Source organism: Macrotis lagotis, chromosome X (assembly GCF_037893015.1).
Source record: "Macrotis lagotis isolate mMagLag1 chromosome X, bilby.v1.9.chrom.fasta, whole genome shotgun sequence".
NCBI lineage: Eukaryota > Metazoa > Chordata > Mammalia > Peramelemorphia > Peramelidae > Macrotis > Macrotis lagotis.
Window position 1 is genome coordinate 406,242,136 of NC_133666.1, and position 27,837 is coordinate 406,269,972.

A 27,837-nucleotide genomic window follows, 5' to 3' on the forward strand; every position below is an offset into this window, starting at 1 on the left:
CAGTTCCAGATGAGGGAAGTGAGGTAAATGGGGTTAAAGTGACTTGCCCAGGGTCATACAGTAAATGTCTGAGGCCAGATCTGAATACAGGAAGATGAGACTTTTTGATTCTAGGTCCAGTACCTTATCCACTAACCCATCTAGTTTCCAATTTTATTCATCTCCTTTAGTTTTGAACCATTATTGTAATGATTAGAGTAAAATATTTGTCTCATTAAAGAATCCATTTTTATTTCTAGCTATATGCAACTGCTTATAATTAAGGTGTAAGTTTCATGTTTTCATTCAATACTCATTCAACAAATATTTTTGGGAGCTATGTACAATGTATTGTAGTAGATGTTAGATATCTAAATGAATAATAAAGTCCCTTCTCTTAAAAAGCCTACAATCCCCAGTAAAAGGAATATTCCTCATAAAATGCTATATTGCCCATAACTTCCATAAAATTATTTTTCAAAAACAATCTTTCATTTTTCTAAAGTCTATCAAATTGATAAATCAGTTTTAAATTATCTGAATAAATTTGCATTTAAATGAAGTTGGAACCTACTTTTCCAGCTTCCTTTTCCTCTGCTTTGCCTAATTTTCTCCATATGGAGCAGTTGGGCAGAGAGAATATACAGTGGCAGAATCTTTCAGGCTGCCCCCTTCTTTCAGAAATGTAGCCTAACCCATTGTCCACTATCATCAGCATCATTTGTTGTCTGCATATAATTTGAATGTGTTTGCTTCCTCCAGATTCAAATACAAAGAATCCAATAAACAAGCAATCCTCCTCAGCCACAAGGTCATAGGCTCAAGCTGCTTCTCAGTTTACTTCAGTTATGTTAGGCTTAATGCCAGCTTGTATCCACTCTATCGTATGTTGGAACTCTGAAAACTACTCAGGATGGTTGTGTTGAGTGCCAATATCAACAGAAGAAAAGTTTGTAATCCACCCTACATTTGGACATTGCCATCTTCAAGATTTTTTTTTAAAGTCTTCCAATTCTTGCCTGTCTTGAGCATTCCAGAGGGAGACAAACTGTTTTTAATGCCCACTTTTCTTTTTCTAGTTCTGGTTAGGCATTTTGACAAATAGAGTAATACAGCTGATTTTGTCCCCCAGCCAATCTTATAAAATTGTAACCCCCCCATACAATGTCCTTATGTACTTGAAATATTTAGTATTTTCTATAATCTCCACTTTGCACATGAGAGGTAAGTACCTGTTCTTTGCACTTTGCTATTCCCTGTGCTTTAAAAATGTAAACTTAAAATTCCTATTAATTTCAAGATGTTTAGATTCTTTATACTTTTATCTAAAATTTTTTTCTAGTTCAACACCTGCCTTTTTTTGGTAGCACTGCTAAGAAGTTACCTAATATGCACACTTGCTTAAATTGCAAGTTATTTATTTAGGGAACATGATTAAAATTTCCTTGATAATTCTTTCCATTGGGTGCTTGATAGATATTCAGTAGAATGAAATTCTTTTAGTAATAGATCATTCTCACTATAGACTATGCTAAGTTCAAACCAAGCTAAACTCTTAAATTAATCAAGTTCATCTGGATCAGTGCCAGTATACCTAGCTTCTTAAATGTTTAGATATGAAGCTGACTCATCAACAGAGTAGTTGTGACATTAAAAAAAAATCTCACAAGGTAATAGAAATTCAGTTTGTGGCATAACATTTTAAGTTTTGGCCAAATCGTGGATTAAGTTACTTGAGACAATAGAGTATAGTAGAGAAAAAGACCAGATTGAGATTAATTTGATCTCTGTTCTAGTCCTGGAACTCCTATTATTTGCTTTGTACCCCAGGATAAGTTAGGAGTAAGGGATGGCAAACTAGTTGGAGAAATAAAGTAAATGTGAGTACATAAAGTGCTATAAGACAGATGAGGAGAAATCGTCTGAAGAGGTAGGGATGGTTTATGATGAGAAAAATAAAGTTCTATGAAAAACTGTAAAGTGATGTCTAATTTCACAGATAGAGATGTCTCAGTTTCTTTAGTGTAAGAGTAGATGAATTTTAAGACCCCTTTAGGAGTAGATTTCTGCCCATCTGATCCAGGGACCTTTGCTCTACAAACATTTCTTTAGACAGTTTATAATCAAATAATAACCAGGACTTACATTTAAATTGTGTTTAAATATGTTGAATAGTGTTTAGTCACTTGTCTCCTGTCTCCATTTTTACATGTTTTTCTAATTTTGAGTTATCATCAAAAAAGTATTGGAATGCCCAGATGGGCATGGTGCTATACAAAAAAAAAGATAAACATAGTCCCACCCTGTAGGAATTCATAGTCTAAAATAGGTAACAGACAAGTACACATAATCAGCATTTCATTATCCATGGTAATAGAAGGTATATCTATACTTGCTTTAGAAAATTTAAAACAGCATATAAACCAAAAATCAAATCTATTTATCTTTGGAATGCATTTTATATCCCAGTCTAATTATGTTTTGCTCAGGCTATAGAAAAATGAGTATACATTCACTGAACCATATGTGACTGATGGAAGATCCTAGCCATGAACTTGTTAGAGTATACCAATATGGGATTCAACTAAACTACTTCAAGTAACACATCAAGTGAATTCTTTACGAATGAATAATTGATAGTTTACTGTAATCAGTTAAGAGATATCTGATAAGCATCTACCAGCTACCCAACAGAGCTGTTTGCAAGACTGGAAAATTTTGTCCTCTATGGACTCTGAGCCTTCACAGTAATATCTCAAATTATGTTGTTGTTTGTTTTTTGCAAGGCAATGGGTTTAAGTGACTTGCCCTAAGGTCACACAGCTAGGTAATTATTAAGTGTCTGAGGCTAGATTTGAATTCAAGTTCTCCTGACTCCAGAGCAGTGCTCTATCCACTGCATCGCCTAATTACTTCTCAAATTAATTTTAACATGAATAAATGCAATCTATGGTAAATGAACTTTTCTGGCATTGAAATTTATATACATATACAACATGATATTCATGAATATTACTAATTTCATATTTTGTATATCTTTACTACATACAGTAACTTGCCTTATCACTCCTGCCCAGCACTGTGATAAACTTTAAGAACAATTCAATGGGATAAAATATGATAAGGAACTTCATACATTAAACAATAAAAGAACTATTAAGCACAAAACTATATGGTGCTTACTTAAGTATAAGAGGATTTTAGACTAAGCAAAAACCTAACTTTATGTTGGAGTCATCAGATTTTTTTTAACATGATAAGATAGCAACTGAACTTGGAAGATGAAGTAGGACTTAACATATTTAATAGGAATAGGAAGGAAAGAAGATACAGTCAATGAAGTGGGAAAGATTATGTGTCATATGGGGAATATGATTCAAATATAGATATGGCAGTCCCCTGATCTTACTGTCACATACAAATGATATATTTCTGTGTTCATGAACTCTGAAATTCCCTTATTTGAACAAACTCTGTTATCATTTAGCTTCCATCTTATAATACATAACCTTGTTTTTCATACATGCCAAAATCTCTTGAACATCTATCCCTCATTTTTTCCCAGATTGTCATCCTGGTACTGTCTATATCCTCCTCCTTTTCTCATATTGCCTTCTTCATGAAATAGTTCATCTTTCCATTGACCTTTTTTCCTTGAATTCCACACTCCCTTATCCTATTACCAATCTAGCCCTGTCAAACTTCTACCTTGAATTATTCTCACCATCCACTGCCTTTGCTTCTACACATGTACTACTGAACAAAGCTGTGGAAAATCATGAAACTGAGTTAACTGGATCCACTACAGATGTATGTTCTATAATCTTAACTTGGTCCTCACTGCAGCAAAGAAATCCATTTATAACTCTTTAATTGATTACGTGATCCCATTTACACAGTAATTCTTCCAAACCTTTTCCTCATTTTTTTAAACATTCCAAAGTGTAAGACCCACTTTCTCAACTGAAATCCTTGTCACAAATTATGCTTTAAAAAAGTAGGACCATTTTCTGGGAAATTTCTCTTCCCATTTCTCTTTGCTCATCTCATATCATTGCCCAAGTCCACAAGAGTGACTTCTGCCATTCCCTCCTCCTTCACCTCTCTTTCTACTCTCACTTTAGAAGTTGCCTTTTTCCTGATCAAGACAAACTACTCAAGTACAAAGGATTGTATTCTATCTTGTCCTCTCTAGCAAACCATTCCTTCTTACTAATCTCACTTACTAATCTCCAGTCTTTCCCAGTCTACTAAATCATTCTACAGTTTTGAATCTCAGCTCTGACACCACCTGTATTACTCTGGGCAAATCATTGTACCTTTCTGCTCCTCAAATTTCCCCATATGTCAGATGAGAAGATTGTACTAAATTAAGCCTCTTCTACATCTGGATCCTGTGACCCTTATGAGGGGCCTAGAAACACTGACTTAGACAAGGCCATACAGCTATTATAAAACAAATTGAAATCAGGTATCCTTTCTAGGCTATTTAAAATATGCTGTTTCCCTAATTCCTAGAGGGATAAAGATCTATCCCTATATAGAGTCAGAGGTATAGTGTAATGAATTATAGGATCAAAGATTTAAAACTTGAAGTTAGAACTATAATCTTAGAGAACCTCTATTTTATGAATAAGAAACATTAGATCCAGAAAGGATGTGACTTGTCAAAGGTCACTCACATAACTCATTAAATGATAAAGTCAGGAATTGAAAGTAGGTCTTCTTACTACAAATAAGTCATCTTAGTTGGGCAGGACAGATCTCTTCACTGGCAGATATTTGTGCCTAGCTGCCAATAGTCATATTTACATCTATGAGTTAAAACCATCTTAGAGGACACAATTTAAGCATTATGGAGAGAATGGAAGATATAAAGAAAAATTTAATTGTTGTTTCTGTTTAATCATTCAGTTGGCCCTCCCTACTCTTTGTGTCTCCACAGACCATACTGTCCATGTGGCTTTCTTGGCAAATATACTAGAGTGGTTTGCCATTTTCCTCTCCAAATTTTATTTTAGTTGTAAGCAAAACTATCAAGTCTTCAAGTCCTTCTCACCTTTCACCTATTATAATTGCCCCCTAATAGCATGATAGAAGGGGTGGTTTGCTAGAGAGAACAAGATGGAATAGGTTCCCTTGTACATGAATAGTTTGCCTTGATTAGAAAAAAGTCAACTTCAAATGTGAGAATAGAAAGAGAGGTGAAGGAGGAAAGAGGTTAAGGAAGTCAACTGAATAATATGAGATAAGCAAGAGGAAAGGGGAAGAGCCTCCTTGCCTCTAGCTTCTACCCTCTTCAAATCATCCTTCATTATTGGAAATAGATGAAATTATCATCATCTTATTGAATAGGGCTTACCATATTACTCCCTGATCAAAAATGTTTAATGAATTCATATTGCCTAGAATAAGGATCCTTCAATATTTTTATCATACTCCCCTCTCAGAAAAGAATTGATCATCCAACTTACCTTTCCAAACTTATTTCACCTGACTCCCACCTCAAACACTTAACATTTCATTCTTTTTGAATAATGCTATTGCCTCATCTACTCTTTTCTCATTTCATCTATTCAGTCTTTCTCTCATACCTTTAACTTGCTAACTTTTCATTTGAAATAATCCAAGGAGTCATCCTTTCACTTTCTAGAGGAGGAAATATATGCATATTAGTGTATTTATAACTTTATAAATTATATATAGTTGTATTAGTATAAATATCTGCCAATGATCTAAAATATTTCTTAAAAATTTTATGTATTGATACAAATATGTGATATGCATATTAGTGTATTTATAACTTTATAAATTATATGTAGTTGTATTAATATAAATATCTGCCAATGATCTGAAATATTTCTTAAAAATTTTATGTATTGATACAAATATGTGATATCTTTGAAATACCTATTATAATTATGTAAAGTTTTTAATTTCCATCAATTGTTCCTGAAAACTAATAATGAGGTATTATGTTATTATATTTATAAGTAATGAATTCCAAAAAACCCACTGAAATTTTTGTTTAGAAGAATTTAAAACAGATTAGAAAATTCTATTTCCAAGGTTAAGTATCTTGATATGAGTTTTTATAAGTGACATACATTATTTTCAGCAACAGAAGCTTAATTTTAAGTCTTGTTAATCATAATGATGTCATCATTAGTTGTTCTCAAGAATATTATACATTTAGTATGAAGTTCGTTGTTCATGACAGAGGGCACAAATCTTTATTTTAAATGTTCTTGGTCATTTCATTATTTTTAGCCAACTTCTTTTCAGATCTAATTAGATCAGGATTATAGTGTGCTCATGATGTGGATGATAAATGTTTCTTTAGGAATAGAGGAGTTAGATCTATTATTTTTCTTACTTGTGCCTAAATTATTAGTGTTATCTTCAATCCATGATTTTTGTTGGGGTTTTTTTCAAAACTTTTTCAACCACTTGTCCAATGTGTGAGAACTATTTATTTGGGGTTCTTTGTGTTGTAGATCCCTTAGGTATTCTGGTAAAGCCTATAGACTGCTTCTCAGAATTATGTTTTTAAATCATTGAAAGAAATGCTAAAATTCAGTTAGAGGTTAGTGAAAATAAAGTCAAAAATTTTCCCATCCAATTTCATGAGCTCCCTGAAATCTCTTAACATACCCCTTGTGGATCAGTGCAGCTCAGATTGGGAACCCCGGTTTAAATAAAATTAGGTACTATAATTCATGTAATTATTTATTCCAGAATATATAAATTGAATTGTTTCACAAGTGTACAAGCAAGTGAGGATGTCAATTTGAACCCTTTCATGTTGTGGAATTCACATTGTTCTCACATACTAATGTACCATATATCATATATGGCTATTGAATGAAATTTATAGTGTTATTAATAATGTGCATATTAAATATTAGTAAAGAATAATTTCTTTATTGTCTTAGATAGAAAGAAAAAGTTCCACTTCTTTTATTCTTGCATCTCAAAGGACCAACTTGAGCATTCCATGAGTTATATGCACCATACTATAGAAATTACTGGTCAATAGAATAAATACATTCAGTACCTTTCACAAGCTGGCTTCAACTTATATTTATACCCTTATTTTTAATCCTTCCCCCTGAAATAGTCTGAATTTCAGTTCAAATGACAGGGTTAGCTTCTTCCTTTTGGTTCAGATGTTCTTATGTTTAGAGGACTAATCCCTTAGAAGTACATACATTGAACTGAACTGATTCCACAGGCCATTCTCTCATTTTCTAGATGAGAAAACTAAGGCACATAAAGGCAGAATTACATATCCAAAGTCACACAATGTTGGAGGCAGGATCAGATGCAGGTTCTCTGATTTCAATTGCTGTTTGCTTAACCACAATCTTCTCATGTCTACTATTAAAATTCATTGTCGCTCTCCGAGTTCAGGTCAAGTATTATCTCTTTCCTGAGGTCTCCTCTACTCTAAATGAAAATGTTTCCTCCTTCCTTATGTTTTATGTTATTTTATATAGCACTTGTCTTGAGTCAGTTCTTATCATTACTTTGAAACCAGAGACCACGTCATTTCCTTTAAGTTTACACTCTAAACACCAAACACAGAAATTGTCTATAATAGACTGTTTGTTCAATTTAACTGATATATATTTACAAGGAAAAGAAATAATCTGAGATATGATTAGAATGTTAGTTTAATCTTTGTGAAGACATTTCATATTAGAGTTTGGAAGAGAAAAAGACATTTTTGAGTAGTGCTTTTTTTCACTCATTCAGACCATTACATGTGGATACACATATACACATAGGTTCTCCCTTGGTCTCTGTCTCTATCTCTCTCTCAACTTTCATTCTTTAAATTAATTTTAAAAATCATTGCCCATGCAAATTTTTTAACAAGATACACAATAAAGGCAGAAATTATTTGCAATTAAACCAAAAATTTGACAGATGGAGTTGCCTAATACTATATAACACTTGATTTCTTTTCACCTATGTAACATGGTTCCCTCATTCATTTATCTCAGGATTCCTGGTAAATATCTTCTCGAAAATTTTCTTCCTCTTCTTTAAGTGACTAAAGATTAAAACGCTTATCTTAAAAAGTCCTTTTCATCCTCTCTTTTATTCTATGTTTGTGAATGGGAGAGATGTATACATTTTATTCACCCTTTCCTCAATCATGACAGAATATTGCCCCTTCCCATATGATCTTTCACCCTCTTTGCATCTATATATTTAGATCTACATTCAGCTTACAAACAAAATAAGAGATGAGTAGCCTCTCTGCTCAGAGAACGTGTGCTTCTTGAAGGGTGGAAATAATAATAACCAGGTTATTATGACATATATTAGGTAGGGGGTTGGATGTAGTAACTTTTAAGATTCCTTCCAACTTTTAAACTGTATAATTCTTTGACAGTTTATTTCACTATAAAAATAAATAATTCAAAGCTTGGAAAATCTCAGAAATGATCTCATACAACTCTTCATTTTATACAAGAAGAAACTGAGACCTAAAGAAATTCAACAACTTCTTGAGGGCACCCAGTGACAAAATCAGGACCAGAGCTCACATATGCTTCTTTCTAGTGAAGTTCTCTTTTCAGCATGCCATACTGACTCTTATAATTTGGGAAGAATAGGGGCAGGGTAGGGAGAGGTCATGATCTAGGTTTCATCAAATGGGGTAATTCCTGATCCAGCTCAGCAACTTGTCTGTAACTGTATGATTTTAGAGAATTGCTCCAGTGAGAAACTATTTGATTTGCTTATGATAAAACAGCTAACAGGATCTGAAGCAAAATCTTCCTGACCCTAAGACCTGTTCAGAAAAAAATTTAATAATTTTTCTGCTTTTATTTTGTCTTTGTGTGTATGCAAAACCATTGTTTTTATGTATGATACGTGTGTGTAGATTGATATTTTTGTAACAGCATCAAGCATATGTTCAAGGTGATAAAATATTCAACTTTATAACATCTGGGTTCCTAAATTTTAAAGCTAAAGATCATTTTCTCTCACATAATTCTTAAAAATAATAGGTATAGACCCTGCAGGATGCCCAGGGAGGAATCCAGGAACTGAAATCATTGTAAGACCACAGGGGAAAAATTGTTTACAGAAAGATTAAAAAAACTAAATAAGTGCTATATAATTTAGTTAAGCTAAGCAATAACTTAACTGAGGAAAGATGATTTCCATTTCTTATTAAATATATGAAGGAATATAAACAGTGATTTATATTTATTATATATACACAAATATATGTATGTATGTATATATATGTGTGTGTGTGTGTATGTATATATATATATATATATATATATATATATATATATATTTCAATGCTGAGATTATAACAAGCAGGAAAATTCTAAAACAGAACATTTCAAACAAATTTCAACTCAGCAAGAGAGATTATATAAAAAAATATTCCAAAGACAATTGGTTGAAGCCCTATTTCTTTTTAATATTGAAAACTAGATTGGAAAATATACTGTAAGGCAGCATTTTTTAGGTTTCCTAAAGAATAGGCAGTTATTTTTGTTGACCTTCTTCCCCATTCTTCATTCTGTTTTAACTAATAAGGATTGACTTTTTTAAAAAATGAAATAAAAAACAGAATAAAACAAAGGGAGCATTATACCGTTGGAAAATTTAACATTGTTGATGTGATTAATTTATGCATTTTCAAAGATGATATGATAGAAAATATAGTAGAAATATGCAGTTAGGTTTCAAATGTAAATCATATTACTACACATAGAGATGTAAAAAATTCAGGATTATGACCCTGTTTAAAAGAAAGTAGTTTGTAAATTTCTTTTAGTAAGCATTACATGATTATAGCATTATCTCTCAATAGAAAAAAACCATTCTTAAGTAGGGGTAATCTCTCTCATCTCCCTAGTAAAATGATTTCACTTAATGTTGTTCATTTATTTATTCATTAGAGGCAAATTATTTGGAGCTTGAAGTAAGTATTTATTTTCATGGTAACAATTATCTTCCATAATACCTAGCATTTGGTGAAAGTTAGTATATTGAAAAATATTGGAGAAGTGAATTATGAAAAATATTTTAGGAATAGTAGAAAACCAGTTTTGTATTGAATTTCTTAATTTATTAGTGGTATCAGAATACATATTTTCTCAAATTGAATATACTAGTAGAATACTAATCATTAACCCTAATATATTACTTTTTTTAAATATTCAAGTAATTTCTCATAAGTGAACAACAGCATATCACAAATCTATAGAGGAAGCCCTCTGGAGTTTTGTAAAGAGTGATTTCACCTGGGATAACATTAGAGAGGCAATTTTGTATACAGCTAAACTCCTATCTTCAACTCAGAGTCTGCTTTTCTTTTCATCCTTTTTCCATGAACCAAAAAAGTCTTCTCTGGGATATTAGTCAACTAGAACAGCTACTATGACAAATTAATGATTTTCTTGGCATAACCAGGCACTATTTATTTAGATAACTTCTGGAGAATTTAAGAGGGAACTGACAAAATATTTTTGCTACTATATAACGTTGAACATATACTGTTCTTTTACAAAGAACCATAGATGGGAAAATAAACTATATTAAGTTATAATGTGATTTATTTTGACGAATTTCAAATCAAAGTGTTATTGTGTAATCACACTGATGTTAATGGTTTTTGTCCTTTAAAAAAATCTATATTCCTATCTAACATTTTTGCAAACTAATTGCCTTCCAAAAGATTTCACCTGTATCATTACAGGTTAATCTATAATTAAGGTTAAATGAAGTATAAATAGTTATTTAAAAAGTTCCCTTTGAACTAAAACAATTGGTACCATAGTATTAAAACTAAAAGGTGAAAGTCATTTGTGTATTTCAGCAGAGTACAGTACAATCCACAGTCCTTCAACACCTATTAAAGATTCAGATTCAGATCGATTGCGCCGTGGTTCAGATGGGAAATCACGTGGGCGGGGCCGAAGAAACAATAACCCTTCACCACCACCAGATTCTGACCTTGAGGTATGTTATATGCCTGGACCCAAAAGGAACAACTACATGGTGGTCCTAGGTGTATTTACATATGTAAACCACAAAATAAGTTTTAGTTCCTTATTTGTAAGAGAAATTACATAGTAGAGCAATTGTGACTTCTTGATATTTCATCTCCCCCCCACAGTATAAAAGCAAATTATGTATCTATTGCTTATAAAGTCAATTTTATCCACAAATTCCACATTTCCCCTAATTTCCTATTAAATAGTAGGAATTCTATAAATTATTATAATACCATAATATAGAATTTGACATTTTTTATTTTTTTTTACTTATGGCAATAGGATTTAAGTGACTTGCCCAAGGTCACACAGCTAGGCAATTATTAAAGTGTCTGAGGCCGGATTTGAATTCTGGTCCTCCTGACTCCAGGGCCAGTGCTCTATCCACTGTGCCACCTAGCTGCCTTGACAAATTCTTTATAAAAGTAGTAAAGAATGGTTCTATATTAAGGCAGGTCATTAGCATTTTTTAATTAAAAAACAGAAGACCTTAAAAATAGTTCTGAGTCCACTATAATAAAAATTTTATTGCTTGTCAACTTGTAGGCCAAAGGAAAACATTTTAGTCTACTTGTCATTTTGTATGGCAGTGGTAGTGGTTAGAGAGAGAGAGAGAGAGAGAGAGAGAGAGAGAGTCTGTGTGTGTGTGTGTGTGTGTGTGTGTGTGTGTGTGTGTGTGTGTGTGTGGCAAGGGGGGGATGGGGTGTGGTTTGAGCAAGGAGAGAATAGAAATAAGAAAGCATTATAATCCTTGGGGTCCTCTTCAAAATTCTTATAGTTCTTATCACCAAATTCAACTGTGGTGTGTAGGGAATGACACATTTTATGCAAGTATTATTTTAATTGCTAAATAATTTACCAAATAACTCCACCTTTGGAAGGGTATAAAATCCCAAAATAGCATTTCGTTATTTCTTCTTAGCAGCCCTTAAATTCCTACAAGGTAAGAATCTGTTATAAAATGAGGATCATCAAGTTACAGAACTACTAAAACTTTGCTTTTTAAAATAGAGAGGAAAATTGAATAAGGAACAAACAAGAATCTGATGGTCTACTTTTTCTCTGTCTATACTGGAACAAAGAACAGAATAGTCCTGCCTCTTCATTACAGAACTAAGACTGAGATTGTGCCTATTCAGCAGGTGGATAACTAAATAATTGTATACATATTGTTACATAGGACACTTCCTTGTGTATATGTGTGTATATATATATATGCATATATATATATATTTTTTACTAATATAATTTTTAGAATTCTGTTGATTAAGTTTAGTAGGATTATTGGATATCTAAAAGCTGTATCTGATACTCCTTTATTTGTTGTTGATGTCTCTGATAGAATATTGAAAAAATTGTGTTTTCAGTATTTCAATATCAATGTTAATTTGAGTCATAAATTTCTGTAATTTGTACAAAGACACATTGATTTGATTCTGTTTTTGCAGAGGGTTTTCATCTGGGATTTGGATGAGACAATCATCGTTTTCCATTCCTTACTTACTGGATCCTATGCTAACAGATATGGAAGGGTGAGTTTTGAGAAGCAAATAAGCCAATTTGTAGCTTCTTTGAACTGAGGTTTAATCTTGGCATCCAAATAACAAAATTAGCTACAGATAATAATTTAGGAAAGTACCTTTGAAATTTCCACTGGGATATGTATGTTCAGTGGTTTGTAATCATTTATCACAATGGAAACAATTTTTTAAAGGAGTTATAAAAAACCTCCATAGTCATTTTAGGAGAAAGTCTTTCCTTTTAGAACCAAGAAAATAATCCTGGGTCTGATACTGAATGAATTTCTATAGAATAGGGTATCAGTGCCCACAACTTCCATTTCTTGATCGGCACAGTGAGAATATTTTAGAAATGTTATAATTTCTTATAGTCTGAAATCAAGAGCATCTTAACCTAAAAAACAGAATAAACACAAAAATGTAGCTTCATTCAAACCTTTTTTTTTGACCTAGGAAAGATGCCCCCAATCTTAGCATATTTTATAGTTACAAGTTAAAGCAGATAGAGTAGGTGGTCCTCATAGAATTTTTCCTCACTGAGCTCAAAAGTTGAAAGAAAACTAATTTGAAATATCACGGGGGGATGTCCCCAGCTTTTTTAACATTTAAGATGCATGTATCTTGCTTTAGAGAGAATAAATTTAACTTTATCACATTTTATTTTTAGTACAGATTTGTTTGTTTATTGAATCTTTATATCTATATTCTTTTCTTTATTTTAGATGGAGGAAATAGGTCAAAAAAATTCTGACCTATTTCTAAGAACACTGATTATAGATTGAAATATGTCATAAATTGCTGACTAGTATTCAGGTCATTAGAAAACCTGAGTCTACAGGACTTTTATGTAAACTTCTGTTCATAAGCCTGTAATAAACATGATATGGAATTTTTTTTCTCCAAAATAGTCTCCCAGGAATTAATGGACACTCTGACCAGACCTGGAAGCTAAATATCTTATTTTAGGATACTCTTCATTTTCTCAGTGATTTGGAAGGTCTTGAAAAAGAGTTCAGGTGGCTCAGTAGGAAGCCTGATTTAACTCATCTTAGATTTACTGTGGTAGGGATAAATATGTGGTTGTACTTTACTATGTATGTTATAAGGAAGTGAATGCTGGACAATGGACTAGCAGTTCTGTCTCTATAGGAACCAGTTACTTGAGATCTAGCTTAGTCACAGGGGGTTAGATGATTGAATGAGAAGGCTATTCAGTAAGTTGATACTGGATTTCATTGATATAATACAAAATTAGAGCAAGTTACAGCAATATGTACTTCCCCTAAAAAAAGTTTGAGAGTGTCCCTCCTTCGTCGTAATCCTATCTGTGGGAAGAATGTATAATGGGGGTGTTATGAGGAAATGTTGTTTTATAATAAAGGTGATGGGAACAAAGAGAAGGAATGTTGCACACAGAACAGCATGTAGGAAGAGGAAAAATCATAGTATCTTCTGGGAAAAATGAAATCCATAAGAGTCGCCATAAATCTGTTTTTAATAGTTACTATGATACTTATTAATTTACAAAATTAAAGGCATACTATAATCTCCTCTTTTATCCTGGTAATATATTAAAATGCAAGCAATGTAAATATTAGACACCTGAAAAAGGAATTATTAGGCAGTTCAGCAATAGACAAATATTTCTCCAAAGGTTCATATTGGTATTGCCACTTTGTCAGATTGTGTAGGACCATGGTGCTTTGGGGAGAACCAGTTGCTGAATCTCTTCAACTTTTTGGGACACCATTTTGTTTTATTTTTTGGCAAATATACTATACTATACTGTACTGTACTATACTATACTATACTATACTATACTATACTATACTATACTATACCTGACACAGAGAAGTTATTTAATGAATGTTTGTCACATTGATTCAATAGTTACAACCAAGTCTATCCTGATACCAACTGTATCTGTAATAGTCAGAATCCCTCAGTCAAATTAATAGACTTAATTTTAAGGTACAGGTGCCTTACTTGTTATAGAATTTAGTCAATTAGCTACACAGTGAAAAAAAATATTTGCTATTAACCATTTTTATTCCTTTTTGAAATTGACTCATACTGACAGTAAAGGTAAACAATTAAGTTCTGCTGGTGTTAAGAGACAGAGGAATTTTGATTCTTGCCATATTTGTCTTTAGACTATTGACTAAATAACAGTTATGTATGAAATGACAATGTTAGATTTAAAAGATACTGATTTATGCTCTGTAAGGATTAATAAGGAAACTTTCATTTCTGTAATGCTTCAAGGATTATCAACTTCTCTTACCTGAGCCTGATTTACAATTCCATGAAAGCAAAGTATTAGCAAAATTATCTGCATTTTGTTTGTGAGGAAACTAAGGCTAACAGAAATTAAACAAATTATCCCATTATCCAGAGCTATTAAATATTCAAGGTCTTCTTGTCTCCAAGGTAGAATTCTTTTTAGTTTACTATGCCTTTCAAAATATAAAGAAATACAAAAGAAGTGTTTACTCAAAGAACTTCAAATCCAATTATAGATTTTATATATATATATATAATATATATATATATATATATGAAAAATTAACTCATATTACTGAGAGGCAGCATGACATAGTAGAATATTAGCCTTGAAGCTAGGAAGTCCCACCTCTGACCTCAGGCTGTGTGTCTGGATAAGTCATTTAACTTCTCAGAGATCTAGGCAGCTCCCTAAGACTAGAAATTAAGGAACTGATGACCTTTGATAGAGGGAGATTTCTCTCTGTATCTCTAACCTTGTATGCCACAATCATTAGTTCACATAAGTGTCATTGGTTGTTATAAACTTAAGTGGACTGGAAGACCTAAGAAAGATCAACAAAGGAGATAGATTTGCAATTGAGATAGAAGTTATCCTCAGCTGATGGAACATCATTAGTAAAGCTGTGAATGCATAAAGCCTTTTCAGAGGACAGTAAGGAGAGTTGAGCAGGAGGGAAGCCATGGAAGATGAGGTTTAAAAGGTAATTATTGTCCTTTCCTACAGTGAAGAGAAAGGCTTCCTGGATTCCTTCAAGTCTAAAATAAACTTTTATCTTCTTCAACAAGTCTTTTTTTAAGACCTTCTTGACCCTCTGGGAATAATCTAGTCTAACTTATATCTCTCTTGTTTGTACATAGTTTCTGAAGGTTTTTGAATAAGGAGAGGACAGTAATATATGTAAAAATGAAGAACAATTTGATGATAGAGAGTGGGAGCTGGTGGGAGGCTCCTATAGTTATCCTAATGTGAAATAATAAAAATTTGGAACTAGGGTGATGGCAGCTGGAAATAGAAAGAAAAGACAATTATGATGAATTGATACAACTTAATAACTGATTGGATATAAGAAGATAGTCTTTCATTGCTTGATCCAATGTGTCTTTTTTCTAGCTCCCCTCTATCTTGGTTTCTTTCAATTCCCTCTCTGTTCTTATACTGTGTGGTTATCCAGTACATTAAATCCAGCTGTTAATTTTTCTTCATGCTTAAAAGGAAGTTTAGGATGACAAATTTCTTTTTATATTTTTTTATTATGTTTAAAGGGAGTGTACTAAGTAAGGAAAAACATTGAAAAGCTTGAATGAATCTTCTCATTACCAATTTAACATTCAGGCATTAGTTGTAATATAATTGCAGGGATAAAAACACTGATTAATAGTATTTTAATATGCATAAAAAGAAATTACAAGCAAGTGTCTGCCATAGTATTCCACCATGATGATGATAGCTTAATTGAGATTAAGACAGATTAGACTTTAGTAAGTATGATCTTTCAGATTTGTAACTGATTTATTAGGTTATGAACTCTATGAGACAGGAATCATGTTCAATCTGATGATTGTATGCTCTCTTTGTATATTGTAAGTTGTTAATATATATTTTTTGCTGAATTGAATTTATGATAATTGGATCTTGTGAAAATGGGGTTGATTTAGAAAAGGGTTAATTTAGATTCTATAGAAGTCATAGCTCTCAGCAGGTAGGCCATATACTATACTTAGGTGTGTGGTTTTTCCAAAGCAATTTTTAAAGGAATTGCTTTCAGCATAAAATATTTCTTTATATCTCAGATAAGGGAACAAATTTTTGAAGCTTATCCTTAATCCTTCCATTGTTAGCCGTCAACCTGTTAGGAAAAAAAGCAAATCAGGTCCCCATAGTGCCTTTTCCTGTTTTTCTGCTTCTTCTTTTTCCAAAAAACAAAGAAATTGAGAGGGCAGACCTTTAAAATGTCATTCAGGCAGCATTTGTGGCTGTAATATCAGCATTCTAAACAAGGAATTGTTTAAGGGTTTCAACACTGGTATTTCTTCTTTTGGTTGATTTGTACCTCCCTCAGAGGTTTGCACCTGATTTGAACACACTTTATTAGATAGTCACCTTGAACTGCAAATCCTAATAAACATGCTCTCATTGTTCCTCTGCTCTTCTGTTGTACCATTACTGTGCTCAGTAATTACTTGGCAGTTGGTGGCTTTAAATTGCAAAAAGGGGCTCAATGTAGTGTATTTTATGGACCTTTTCTTTGATCCCACACATGCAAAACCAGCACTAAGCCTGGTACTCTAGACAGGAACCTAAATACACATTAAAGAACAATTGATAATAAGTTATATTTATCCAAAAATTAAAGTTTAAAAAGCACATGAAATATATAGGTTTTTAAGAAAAATTAACAATGCAAGATAAAAATTTCACAGATCATCCTTCTTTAAATTACCCCAGTGGAACATACCTACAAGAGAGATCAGAAGCAACTGCTTGCATATTAACCTTTTGCAAATTATCTAATTTTTTAAAGTATATTCTAATTTTCTTCAAGTAAGATTTAATTCCAGTACTTTGGCTTCATTATTACTCCTGAATATTATTAATTTGCCATAATTAAAACATTATATTGACCTAGTCATAATTTTTTGATTTCTCAACTTCTATGCCCTTAAATCTACAAGACCACAATACTTTTTATAAGTTTTTGGTTAGGATTCTTTTTTTATAAACAAAGGAGAAAAGGGGGAAAATGTAGATGGGCCTAAAGTTGTATATAAATTTTAGGTATTTTGGCAAGGGGGAAAGATATGCATATATAAGTATGAATAAAAATAGAATCAAAGTAATATAGTTTTCTTTTTAAAAAATCCTTAAAATGCTTTTACTGCTATTTCTTCATCTGTGAGTCTTAAAATCCCCTTCCCTACTTTTTCATCTTTGCTTCCTGATTTCCCTGGATTCCTTCAAGTCTTAACTTCTTCAAAAAGTCTATTCTTAGACCTTCTTAATCCTCTGAGAATAATCTAATCTAACTTATATCTCTCTTGTTTGTACATAGTTGTTCATATGTTGAATCCACCATTTGATTGAGTTCATTGTGAACAGGAACTGATTTTTATTATATTTGAGATTTGAGTTTTTTTCCTTTGCATTTCTAGTACTTAACACAGTGCCTGATGCATAACATTTTAATAGATTTTATAATTTAATAGATTCTTATTGACTAACTTATAGATCAATTAAATCACTATCCTTGATTTTAAAACAAAGTTTTTAGAGAAATTTTAATTATAAATGCTAAAATGTTAATGATAACATTCTGTATTGATGTAGACTATTTCTAGGACATAAAGGACCTCAGCATTTGATTTTTTTTATTTATGAACTATTCTTATGTGAAAACTGACTTTGTCATTAACTTTCTTGACTGCATACAATCTGAATGCATTAGTTTTGCTGAGTATTTTTGTAATTCAATTTTAGCTAATTCACTGCTAATTCAATAATAACAAATTTAGAAAGTACCTCATTAAAGTTCTTAAAAGAGAAAATATTTAGTTCTCGAATCTGGATAGAATGGTCCTTTGTTTTTACACTGAAAAAATGACTTTGTTCATATTCTCCTAACTTCAGAAAAGTTAAACAGCTTTTCCTTAAATTTTTCCACAAACATTCATTTTGGGTACACAAAGAGCCATAGATAGTTTGAACCAAAATAAGCTTCTAGAAAAAGTAACTGAAATTAGATTAAAAAAAAAAAACCCTGCAACCATGAGTTTTGTCACAGCTACTATGGGATATAGCTAAAAGTAATTTCATGCATGTATGTATACATGTATATACATATATACATAATAATGTATATCATATAATGCATATTCATGGATATATGTAAAACATATTTGTGTGTTTTGTATGTGTCTATATATATAGACACATATCTATATATCTATATATCTATACATATGTGTGTTGGTATTACTATGTGAGTATGTACACAACATATATACCTTCAAATTACATTATTCATAGTATTCAAAATGTTTCTATGATTTATAGCTATAGTATGGGGTATTTCTGGCATGGGATAGCTCACTCAACACTCTACATATTAATCCATTATTTAGTGCATAGGTCCTAGGGAGTCAGTCAATCTATTAACATTTATTAAATGTCTACTATGTGCCAGTCACTGTGCTAAATATTAAGGATACAAAGAAAATCAAAAAGCATTTTCTGCCCTCAAGTAACTTATAGTTTAATGAGGAAAGAGATCATATTTAAAAAAGCTAAAAAGAGGGAAGGAAGAGAGGGTACCTTGTGGTCACAAGGTATGATGAAGCTGGGTAATGTCCTTACCCCCTCCATAAGTGGAAGATCAGGAAAGATCTTCTATGTTCACTCTCCAATTTCTTCAGTCTGAGAGAGGGAAGGCATCTGGGGAAGTACTGAAGAGATGGGAATTTTAGAATTGATTCCATCTTGTAGGAAAATAAATTGTTGGAGATAGTAAGGCTAGCAGAGCAGCCAGGTACAAATAATGTACAAAGAGATTTAGAGATTTAGTTTCCCAGAGTAAAATAGCAAGAAATATATGCAGGAAGAAGAATTTGAATACGGTTCTTTCTGGGATGGCATTTTTTGAACCTTAGATTTTTAACCTCAAACCCATTTTTCATATACTAAATCTCACACTCTTTACATTCACACACTCACATCTATACATTCTCATACACATTTGCACATGAGAAATTTATTTTAATGTTGCTATCTTCTGTTTGGTATCATTTTCCTTAATATATATATTTTTTATCTTTCCTTGGCATGAATTTCATTAGAATACTATTATTGTTGTACATATTTCAAAGATGCTAGAATAAAGCCAGCTTATTTTATTGGAAAGAACACTAGATTCTAGTATTGATTTAACCACTCTACTAATTATTTGACTTTTAATGACTCAGGCTCAGTTTCTTTATTTATGAAATTAGAATACTATTACCTCTCATCCTACATCATTAGGGTAATTATGCCAGATTGATGAGATGATGTATAACAAAGAAAAAATGAAAAGCTGTTCAAATTTGAGTCATAATTATGGTTAGATAGTAACACAGAATAAAGTGCCATGCCTGGAGTTAGGAAGGCTCCTCTTTATGAGTTCAAATCTGGTCTTAGAGATTTACTAACTGTGTGACCATGGGCAAGTCACTTAACCCAGTTTGCCTCAGTTTCTTCATCTGTAAAAAGGAGTAATCCCAAAATGGGGTCACAGAGTTGGACACAATTGTAAATGACTAAACAACTAGATAGTAGTGAGTATAATGATGAATTTCATAACAAAAAAACAAGAATTAAGGACCAATAAGAATAAAGAGATGATAAAATAAGATATTAAGTATTTGGAGCAATAGGGAACACTAATTGAATTTCAGATATTGAATGAAAATGGGTGCTAATAATTCACATTGGACCAAATAGGGATTTTGTTGGCTACATTTAGGAAAAAACAAAGTATATAAGTTTATTATTCTCTAGACTGTGACTTCTTAAAGTTAAGGATTTTTTTTTGTGTCTCCAGTTATTAGTACAGTGCCTAACAAAAGGTAGGCACTTAATGTTTATTGATTGATTGTTGGATTGTATAAAAATTGTGTCCAATGATGTCTCTTTATAGTTTGTGAGGATATTTTTTGTCTTACTAAATGAATTGAGTGAATTATTTTTAAAGACATTGTAACCAAATATTGCAAACTTGCCCATTTTTAAAATTGTTCACCATCAAAGCAAGTCTGAGTCATCAGAATGCTGTCATCAGCCTAGCTTTCAGATCTTTCCTTTATCCTAACCAAACTCATAACAGGTAAACCACAATGTAAATAAAAGCATCCTCTTTGCCAACCTGCCAATGGAGCCTGGAAAGAGAAAAAGTACTTTCCCTTTTGCAGGAACTAATGCCAAGCCTAAGTAGTCTTTCAATTAATTGTTTATGTCGGTTTTGCATAAAGTTCATGAACCAGGTACAGGAATTTGTCATACTAGAAATGATATCAGATGAGATATTACCATATCCTTTGAAATCTTATTAGTCTAGTTTGGTAATTCATTATTTCCAGTATTTTTGTTCTCATTGTGGGTACCACCATGTATTGTAGATCATAATCAATTTAACATCTTACTAGGAAAATATTTGTGAGTTACTGTGGCCAATACAAGTGAATTACCCATTAGACAACCTTTAGATAATGAGCTCTGAAAGCTTTGCTAGACTAGACTTTTGATGACACGCATGCAATATATTTCCAGACCCATGTTTAAAGCAAAAACAGTTTGCCAGCGCTCTTTGCTAATATAGTGTTGATTAACTGATGCCAATTCCACGGGCCCATTTCTCAGCAGTCCAGGATGACCTCCACAATACAAGGAAGCACTGTAGTATGAGAACAAGAAATCCAGGATTCACTAGTCAATTTATTCATATCAATCATAAAATGTAATTTAAACATTTAAAACCATGACAGTTAGTGCTGCCATATTATTAGGCCACAAATTACATTGATCATCTGCCCCATTAATGTAACTGCTTCTAAATATTTCTCCAATCAAAAAATATAAATATACTTTTATATGATAAACACAAATTATTGCTTTCTTTCTCCATTATTTCCTGAGGACCCAGGAACTAGTCATCAAGTATTTATCAAGAATTAACTATAGAGTAATCTAGTATTTATCAAGGATTGACTGTAGAGTCAAATCATTTTTTGGTTGGCTGGATGATTTTATTTTTGGTCCAACATGTTATTGGTATGGAGAAAGTTCTAGAGAAGAAACATTATCACAAAGACAAACACATGTCTTGCAACTTATAATCTTATAGAATTGCTTCAGGTACTTAGAGATATGGTGAATTACTCAGGGTTACACTGCCAATTTAGTGTCAAAAAGAGCAAGGCTTTAACATAACTCTTGATTCCAAGACCACTAACTCTGTATATATACATATGTATGTATGCATGCACATGTGTGTATGTATATATTATATTAAGAATAAACCTTAAAGATTCAAACACACTCTCTGCCTTTCAAGAAAATTCAAAAGTAGTAGATGTAAAAGAAAAACACATACTCAATGAAAATTTGTAAGCAAAAATACCAAATTTGTTCTAAAGTAATAAAATTATCAACAAAGGCAGGTTAGAATTTCAGGAAATTCATTAACTGATTGATTTATTAGCTTGAATGTGCAAAGGTTATTTATCATTTGAATACCATTCTAACAGTGCTTGAGGTTTACTTGGGGAGAAGGGATAATTGCCACTGGGTTTTTAAAAATAATGACTGCTCACAAATAGGATTTTTTTGTTTATTTAGCATAAAAGTCAAAGTAATTTACACATCCCTTTTCTGGAGAAATAATGTAACATTTAATTTTCTTTTCTCTTTTCAAGCCATTTCACTCCTCTGCTTTGTTTTCATGAAGAAGGATCTATGAATAGCACAAAATTATATATTTTGTGCAATGATATCTATAGAAACCACCCTAATCTTGCACCAATCCAATTCCATCCAACAAGAATTTAATATTAAAGGAGCTGTGGTAGGGCCTATGGGGTCAAAAACAGAAAAGAAAAATAGCCCCAGTCTCAAGGCTTATGGAAACTTTCAAGATATACTTGATACTGAAATATGAATATTTGAGGAGTTAAGGGGCACTAACAATATGGAGGATAAGGGAAGATATCCTCATTAAGGTGACATATGAACTTAACCTTTTTTAATTGAAATTTTATTTTCTTTTTCCAGTTATATACTATGGTAGTTTTTTTTTTAACATTCATCCATTTTCATATTTATGAGTTACGTGTACATTTGTATTTAATGTGTTTATATATTCATTTTGTATAAGAGGAATTACAACTAAGGGGAAAGAAAGAAAACCATTAGAGAACATAAGAGAAGTTTTTGAGAAGTTAACATAGTATGCCTTCAGATTCCATGGTTTTTTTAGCCTGGATGTGGATGGCATTATACATACATAGCAGGTCTCTCAAGGTTGTTTTTGATCTTTGTAAGCTGCTAAGAGGAGCTGCATCCATCATAATTCATCATCTCACAATATTGTTGTTAGTGTGAACAACCTTCCCTTGGTTCTGCTCTCTTCTTTCAGCATCAGATGAACTTAACTTTGAAGGAGGGTCCAGATCTGAAGAGGCAGAAAGCATTACAGGGATGGCAGCAGCCACTGCCAGGAGATGGAGACAGGTTATCAGACTGCCCAATTCAGCAAAGAGCTAATGGTGCAATTTGGCAGGAACATGTGTGAGGAGAAATGTATTGGGTCTCAAAAGACATGTTGTAACCAGATAGTGAAAACCTCAATCCCAAGCTGAGTTTATATTTTTTTCTTGGAAACAAAAAGACATTGACACTTCCTAGAATTAGTGAATAAAATGCTGAGTCTGAAATAAGAAAGACTTAGGTTCAAAATCAGCCCCGGATACCATGCTGTGACCCTGGGTCAATTACTTCACTTTTATCTGCCTCGGTTTCTTTAAAATAGATATAATGATAGAATTTACTTCCCATGGATATTGTGAATATCAAAGCCTGCTACACAGTAGACCCTTATAAATACATGTTCCCTTACCTTCCTAAAATAAACATGAATGAGGTGGACAAAATTGTGCTACAAGAATTAAATGTCAGGCTAGACTTGGCTACAGACAATCACAGTCAGGGAGGTTCAGTCATCACTGGCTTCCTGTTTGGAGCTACTTGGAAAACCTTGTGCCACTTCTATAAAAATATAGGACTTCACTAAATAGGATTCAGTGTACACAGAGTGGATGAACCTAATAATTAAATGTCCTCTGATCTTGTTGGATATTCTCCTATGGCTTTGAATGTGATGTTTTTGTAGCAATCATTTCCTGGCAACTTAAACATTTGTTGTCATAAAAGAAATAAGAAATGTTAGATTAAAGTTTTGGTATGTGAGAAAGTTACCAAATTTAAAACTGATTTGCACATTTTCTTCCAAACTCTGTTTTCAAATCAGTATTTACTGAATAACTACTGTTAATGGTGTACTATATCTTTTTCCTCAAATCAGAAAAATATTGGACATTTTAAATTGATTAAAATATTATTAATTTGAACATAAAAATGAAAATTATTCCTGATTTGAGGTTATAAGAATGGTATTTAGTTTTACTAAGATTGATTGAGGCACTGTGCTAAGTCACTCAGGACTACAAATAAAAATAAAATTGCTTTCAAGTAATCTGAATTCCTACTGCATAAAAGAAAAGATGAAGCAAATAAAAAAAAATAAAATAAGATGTGACAAGCACAAGGTACAAATGGAATTCTAATAAGCAAATAAGAAAAAGAAAGTACATTCCAAGAGTAAAGGACAGTGGAAACAAATGTTTGGGAACCGTTGGTCAGGTTTGGAGACTGGTATATAGTCAAGTTTGTCAAGACTTGAAATTTATTCAGTAGTCAATGAAGACTCGTTGAAACTTTCTGAGTTGTCATATTTGAAAATTCCAGCCTTTGCTCCTGTTTCTGTCTTCCACAATCAAACAAAATTTATAAATTATCTTCTATATGATGGCCTTTCAAATAATTAAAGTCAGCTACTTATATCACATATTTAAATCTGACTTTAGACACTCATTGTGTGACCCTGGACAAATTACTCAAAACTCAGTATGCCTCAGTTTCCTCAACTGTGAAATGAGGATAATAAAAGTACCTACTTCACAGGATTGTTGTGAGAATCAAATGATATATTTGTGAAATACTTAGTATAAAGCCTGGCAATAGAGTAGGCACTATATAAATGCTTGTTCCCTTCCTCTTTTCAGACTAAATATGACCAGTCCCTTCAATTGATACTCAGAGGATGTCAGCTCAAAGACTGTCACCATCCTGGCTGCCCTCTCTAAAAATCTCTCCACCATCCTTTATTAAACTGTGGGGTCCAGAGCTCTACGCAATAATCTATTTGTCATTGAGCTTATAACATCCATATTCCTGGAAACAATGTGCCTTTGAATGCAGCCCAAGATTTCTTTAGATTGTTTTGGTTTCTATATTACACTGTAGACTCATATTGAGCTTGTAGACTATTGAAATCCCATGGCCTTTTCCAGAACATTTGCTTTTTATTCATCCCTCTCCTAACTTCTATTTCTAGAGTTTGGATTTAGTGTAATAATTTGTAGAATTGGGATTTAGTGTAATAATTTACATTTATCCTTTGTATTTAACCTAAATGTCTAGTCTATTAAGATTCTTTTAGACGCTGCTCTATCATCCAGTAAATTAATTATCCCTCCCAGTTTTTTTTGCCATTTGCAAATTTGATGAGAATATCATCTCTGCCTTTATCCACATCTTTGATAAAAATATTAAACAACACAGGGTCAAGTACAAATCACTAACTTAATCCACTGAAAATCTCCCATTTGCCACTTAACCATTAGGAATACTCATTAAGACCAGCCATTCACCTAGTTCAGAATTCCTTTGATTATATTATTGTGTAACCATACCTCTCCACAAAAATTACATGTGATACTATATTAAAAACTTCACTAAAATCTAGAGGAATTATTTCTACAACATCCCCCTCATCTACTTCTTTTTTAATACTGTCAGTAAAGGAAAACCAATTAGGCTGGCATGGCTTGCTCTGGATGAAACCACATTAACTCTTTTTTTTTTTTTTTTAGGTTTTTGCAAGGCAATGGGGTTAAGCGGCTTGTCCAAGGCCACACAGCTAGGCAATTATTAAGTGACTGAGGCCATATATGAACTCAGGTACTCCTGACTCCAGGGATGGTGCTCTATCCATTGCACCACCTAGTTGCCCCAGCACATTAACTCTTGATAATTTTTATTGTTGTTGAGTCAATTCAGTTGTGTCTGACTCCATGACCCCATTTAGGGTTTTATTAGCAAAGATACTGGAGTGGTTTGCAATTTCCTTCCCCAGCACATTTTATTATGAAAACTGAGGCAAACAGGATTTTCGTGATTTTCCTGGTTGATGTGTGAGGCCAGATTTGAATTAAGTCATCCTGATTCCAAACTTAATCATATCTACTGTGTCACTTTTGCTGTCTTCTCTTTTTTAGCAGTTTAGCAATTATCTCTTTAATGATCATTTCAATAAAATCCTAAGTCAAGTTCACTGGCCTGCATTTTGTATGCCTTATTTTATTTTTTTAAATACATTTGCCCTTTTCCAATCTAGTGGCACAACTCCCATTTCCCACAGGAATAAAAATATCACTGTCAAAGTGGCTCAGCAATTATATTTGCCAATTCTTTCAGGCTTAGAGGATTCAGTATTTCAAGGCCAGGTAACTTAAATTTGTCATGGACAAATCAGTGTTCTTTTATTGTTTCTATCTTATACAATATCAATTCCCATTAATTATTCATATTCTTTGTCATCATCCATTACTTGATAACCATAAAACTAAACATTTATAAAATTGATTGATTTTCTATGGAATAAGTTGTATTAAAAAGTTGAAGTGTTATATATATTTTGAAATGGTAAAGTAGTTCACTTGATGGAAGATCAGTAACAAGGCTATGTCTTAGTGAATTATGTTAATTAGGTAACAGTATCAGGGAATATATATTTTAGAATTGGTATTTAGCTAAATGTAATGAGTCTTTTTACTGTTGCACTTTAAATTATTTTTTAACATAGCTATGTTATATTATATCATTTTTATTAGCCTGATCCTATGGCAATTCAAAGTTAGTCAATATAGCAGCCTGGTATTTTTTTGGATAACAGCTATTTGAGTTTTCATTACTAGCTAATTTTGCTCTAACATACCATATGATCATTTAAAATTTTCCAGTATACTTAAGTATATCTTGTGCCCTTAGACATATTAGCTTACCTCACCTGAAGGAGTAACATTCCATAAAACCAAGAGATCCCTATTTCACTTCAAATGCTTATAAAAACATTTTTAATTTTTTCAAACTATAATAGATTTATAAACAGTCATTTAATCCTGAACATTTCCTAAATTCCTCTGGTTAGCCCCATAACTAAGAGTAGTGGGTAAAGAATTACTAAGATACAAGTTAAGGTTTGTTTTATTTAATAATGGAAGTGAGATTGTACATTTCTGTTAATTCATGAGGAAATAAAAATATAATCCCTGTAATTGGCTTAGAAACTTGCATTAGAATTAGTAATAAAAATGAGCAACTAGCACTCTAGGAAAGGAGGTGACAACCCTACCTATAGAGGGTAACTGACCTTACTATACAAGGAAAAATTATCCAAAAGTAGAATGTGTTACCTTGAGATATGATATATGTCCTCTTTTCTTTAATTGGGTTGTATAATCACTTGGTAAACATTGATGGAAGGATTTTTTTTGCTTTATTGTTGGGGGAAGGGGATGAATTTGATTAGATGGACTCTCCATTCCCCAACAACTTTGAAAACTTCTGAGATTTCTTTCAAATACTTTTCATCTTAAAACTTAAGATAATCTTTTCTAATTTCCATGATGTGTTTTCTCTAACATAAAGGCAATTCCTAGTGGATTCCATATGGATTGTTTATGTTTGTTGAGGTTCATTTCTGAACGTTCTTGATTTCCTGTCCACAAACTCACAAAATCCTTGTTTTCTTGCTTTGCCTATTTTCTCTATTGAAAACTGACAGTTTTTTCTGTATTCTCTTATTGCCTCAACTTTCTTTACTATCAAACAAATGTGTTCAGAGAGGACTAAGTATAGTAAGAAGTAAGGAAAATAGTGATATTCTGAAAGGTAGCTCAAAACATCTCTGATTTAGAAAGCAAGGAAGCTAATATATGATGTCATAATGATCCTTGATAGTATTCACTGCCTGCCTTTGACCTTGAACTCATACCAGTAAGTAAGATTGTGATAAAGCTGTAAACCAGACTCCTTCTTCTTATTGAAACAATTTTGTTTCAACCAAGCAACAACCTCATTATTGCCTACT

At 32.3% G+C, this 27,837-nt stretch overlaps 1 protein-coding gene across 11 annotated transcripts in view; it reads left to right on the forward strand.

Moving 5' to 3' along the window:
• The window catches only part of EYA1 (EYA transcriptional coactivator and phosphatase 1), a 148,304-nt gene that overhangs the window by 68,342 nt on the left and 52,125 nt on the right, over positions 1-27,837 (forward strand). For 7 of the 11 annotated variants that reach the window (XM_074207097.1, XM_074207098.1, XM_074207100.1 and 4 more), the window contains exons 10-11: positions 10,841-10,980; positions 12,464-12,547. In XM_074207097.1, the coding sequence (XP_074063198.1) occupies positions 10,841-10,980; positions 12,464-12,547 (224 nt within the window). Of the gene's footprint in view, positions 1-10,837; positions 10,981-12,463; positions 12,548-27,837 lie in introns of all 11 variants that reach the window. The other 4 variants (XM_074207096.1, XM_074207089.1, XM_074207093.1 and 1 more) reach the window with 1 other exon arrangement.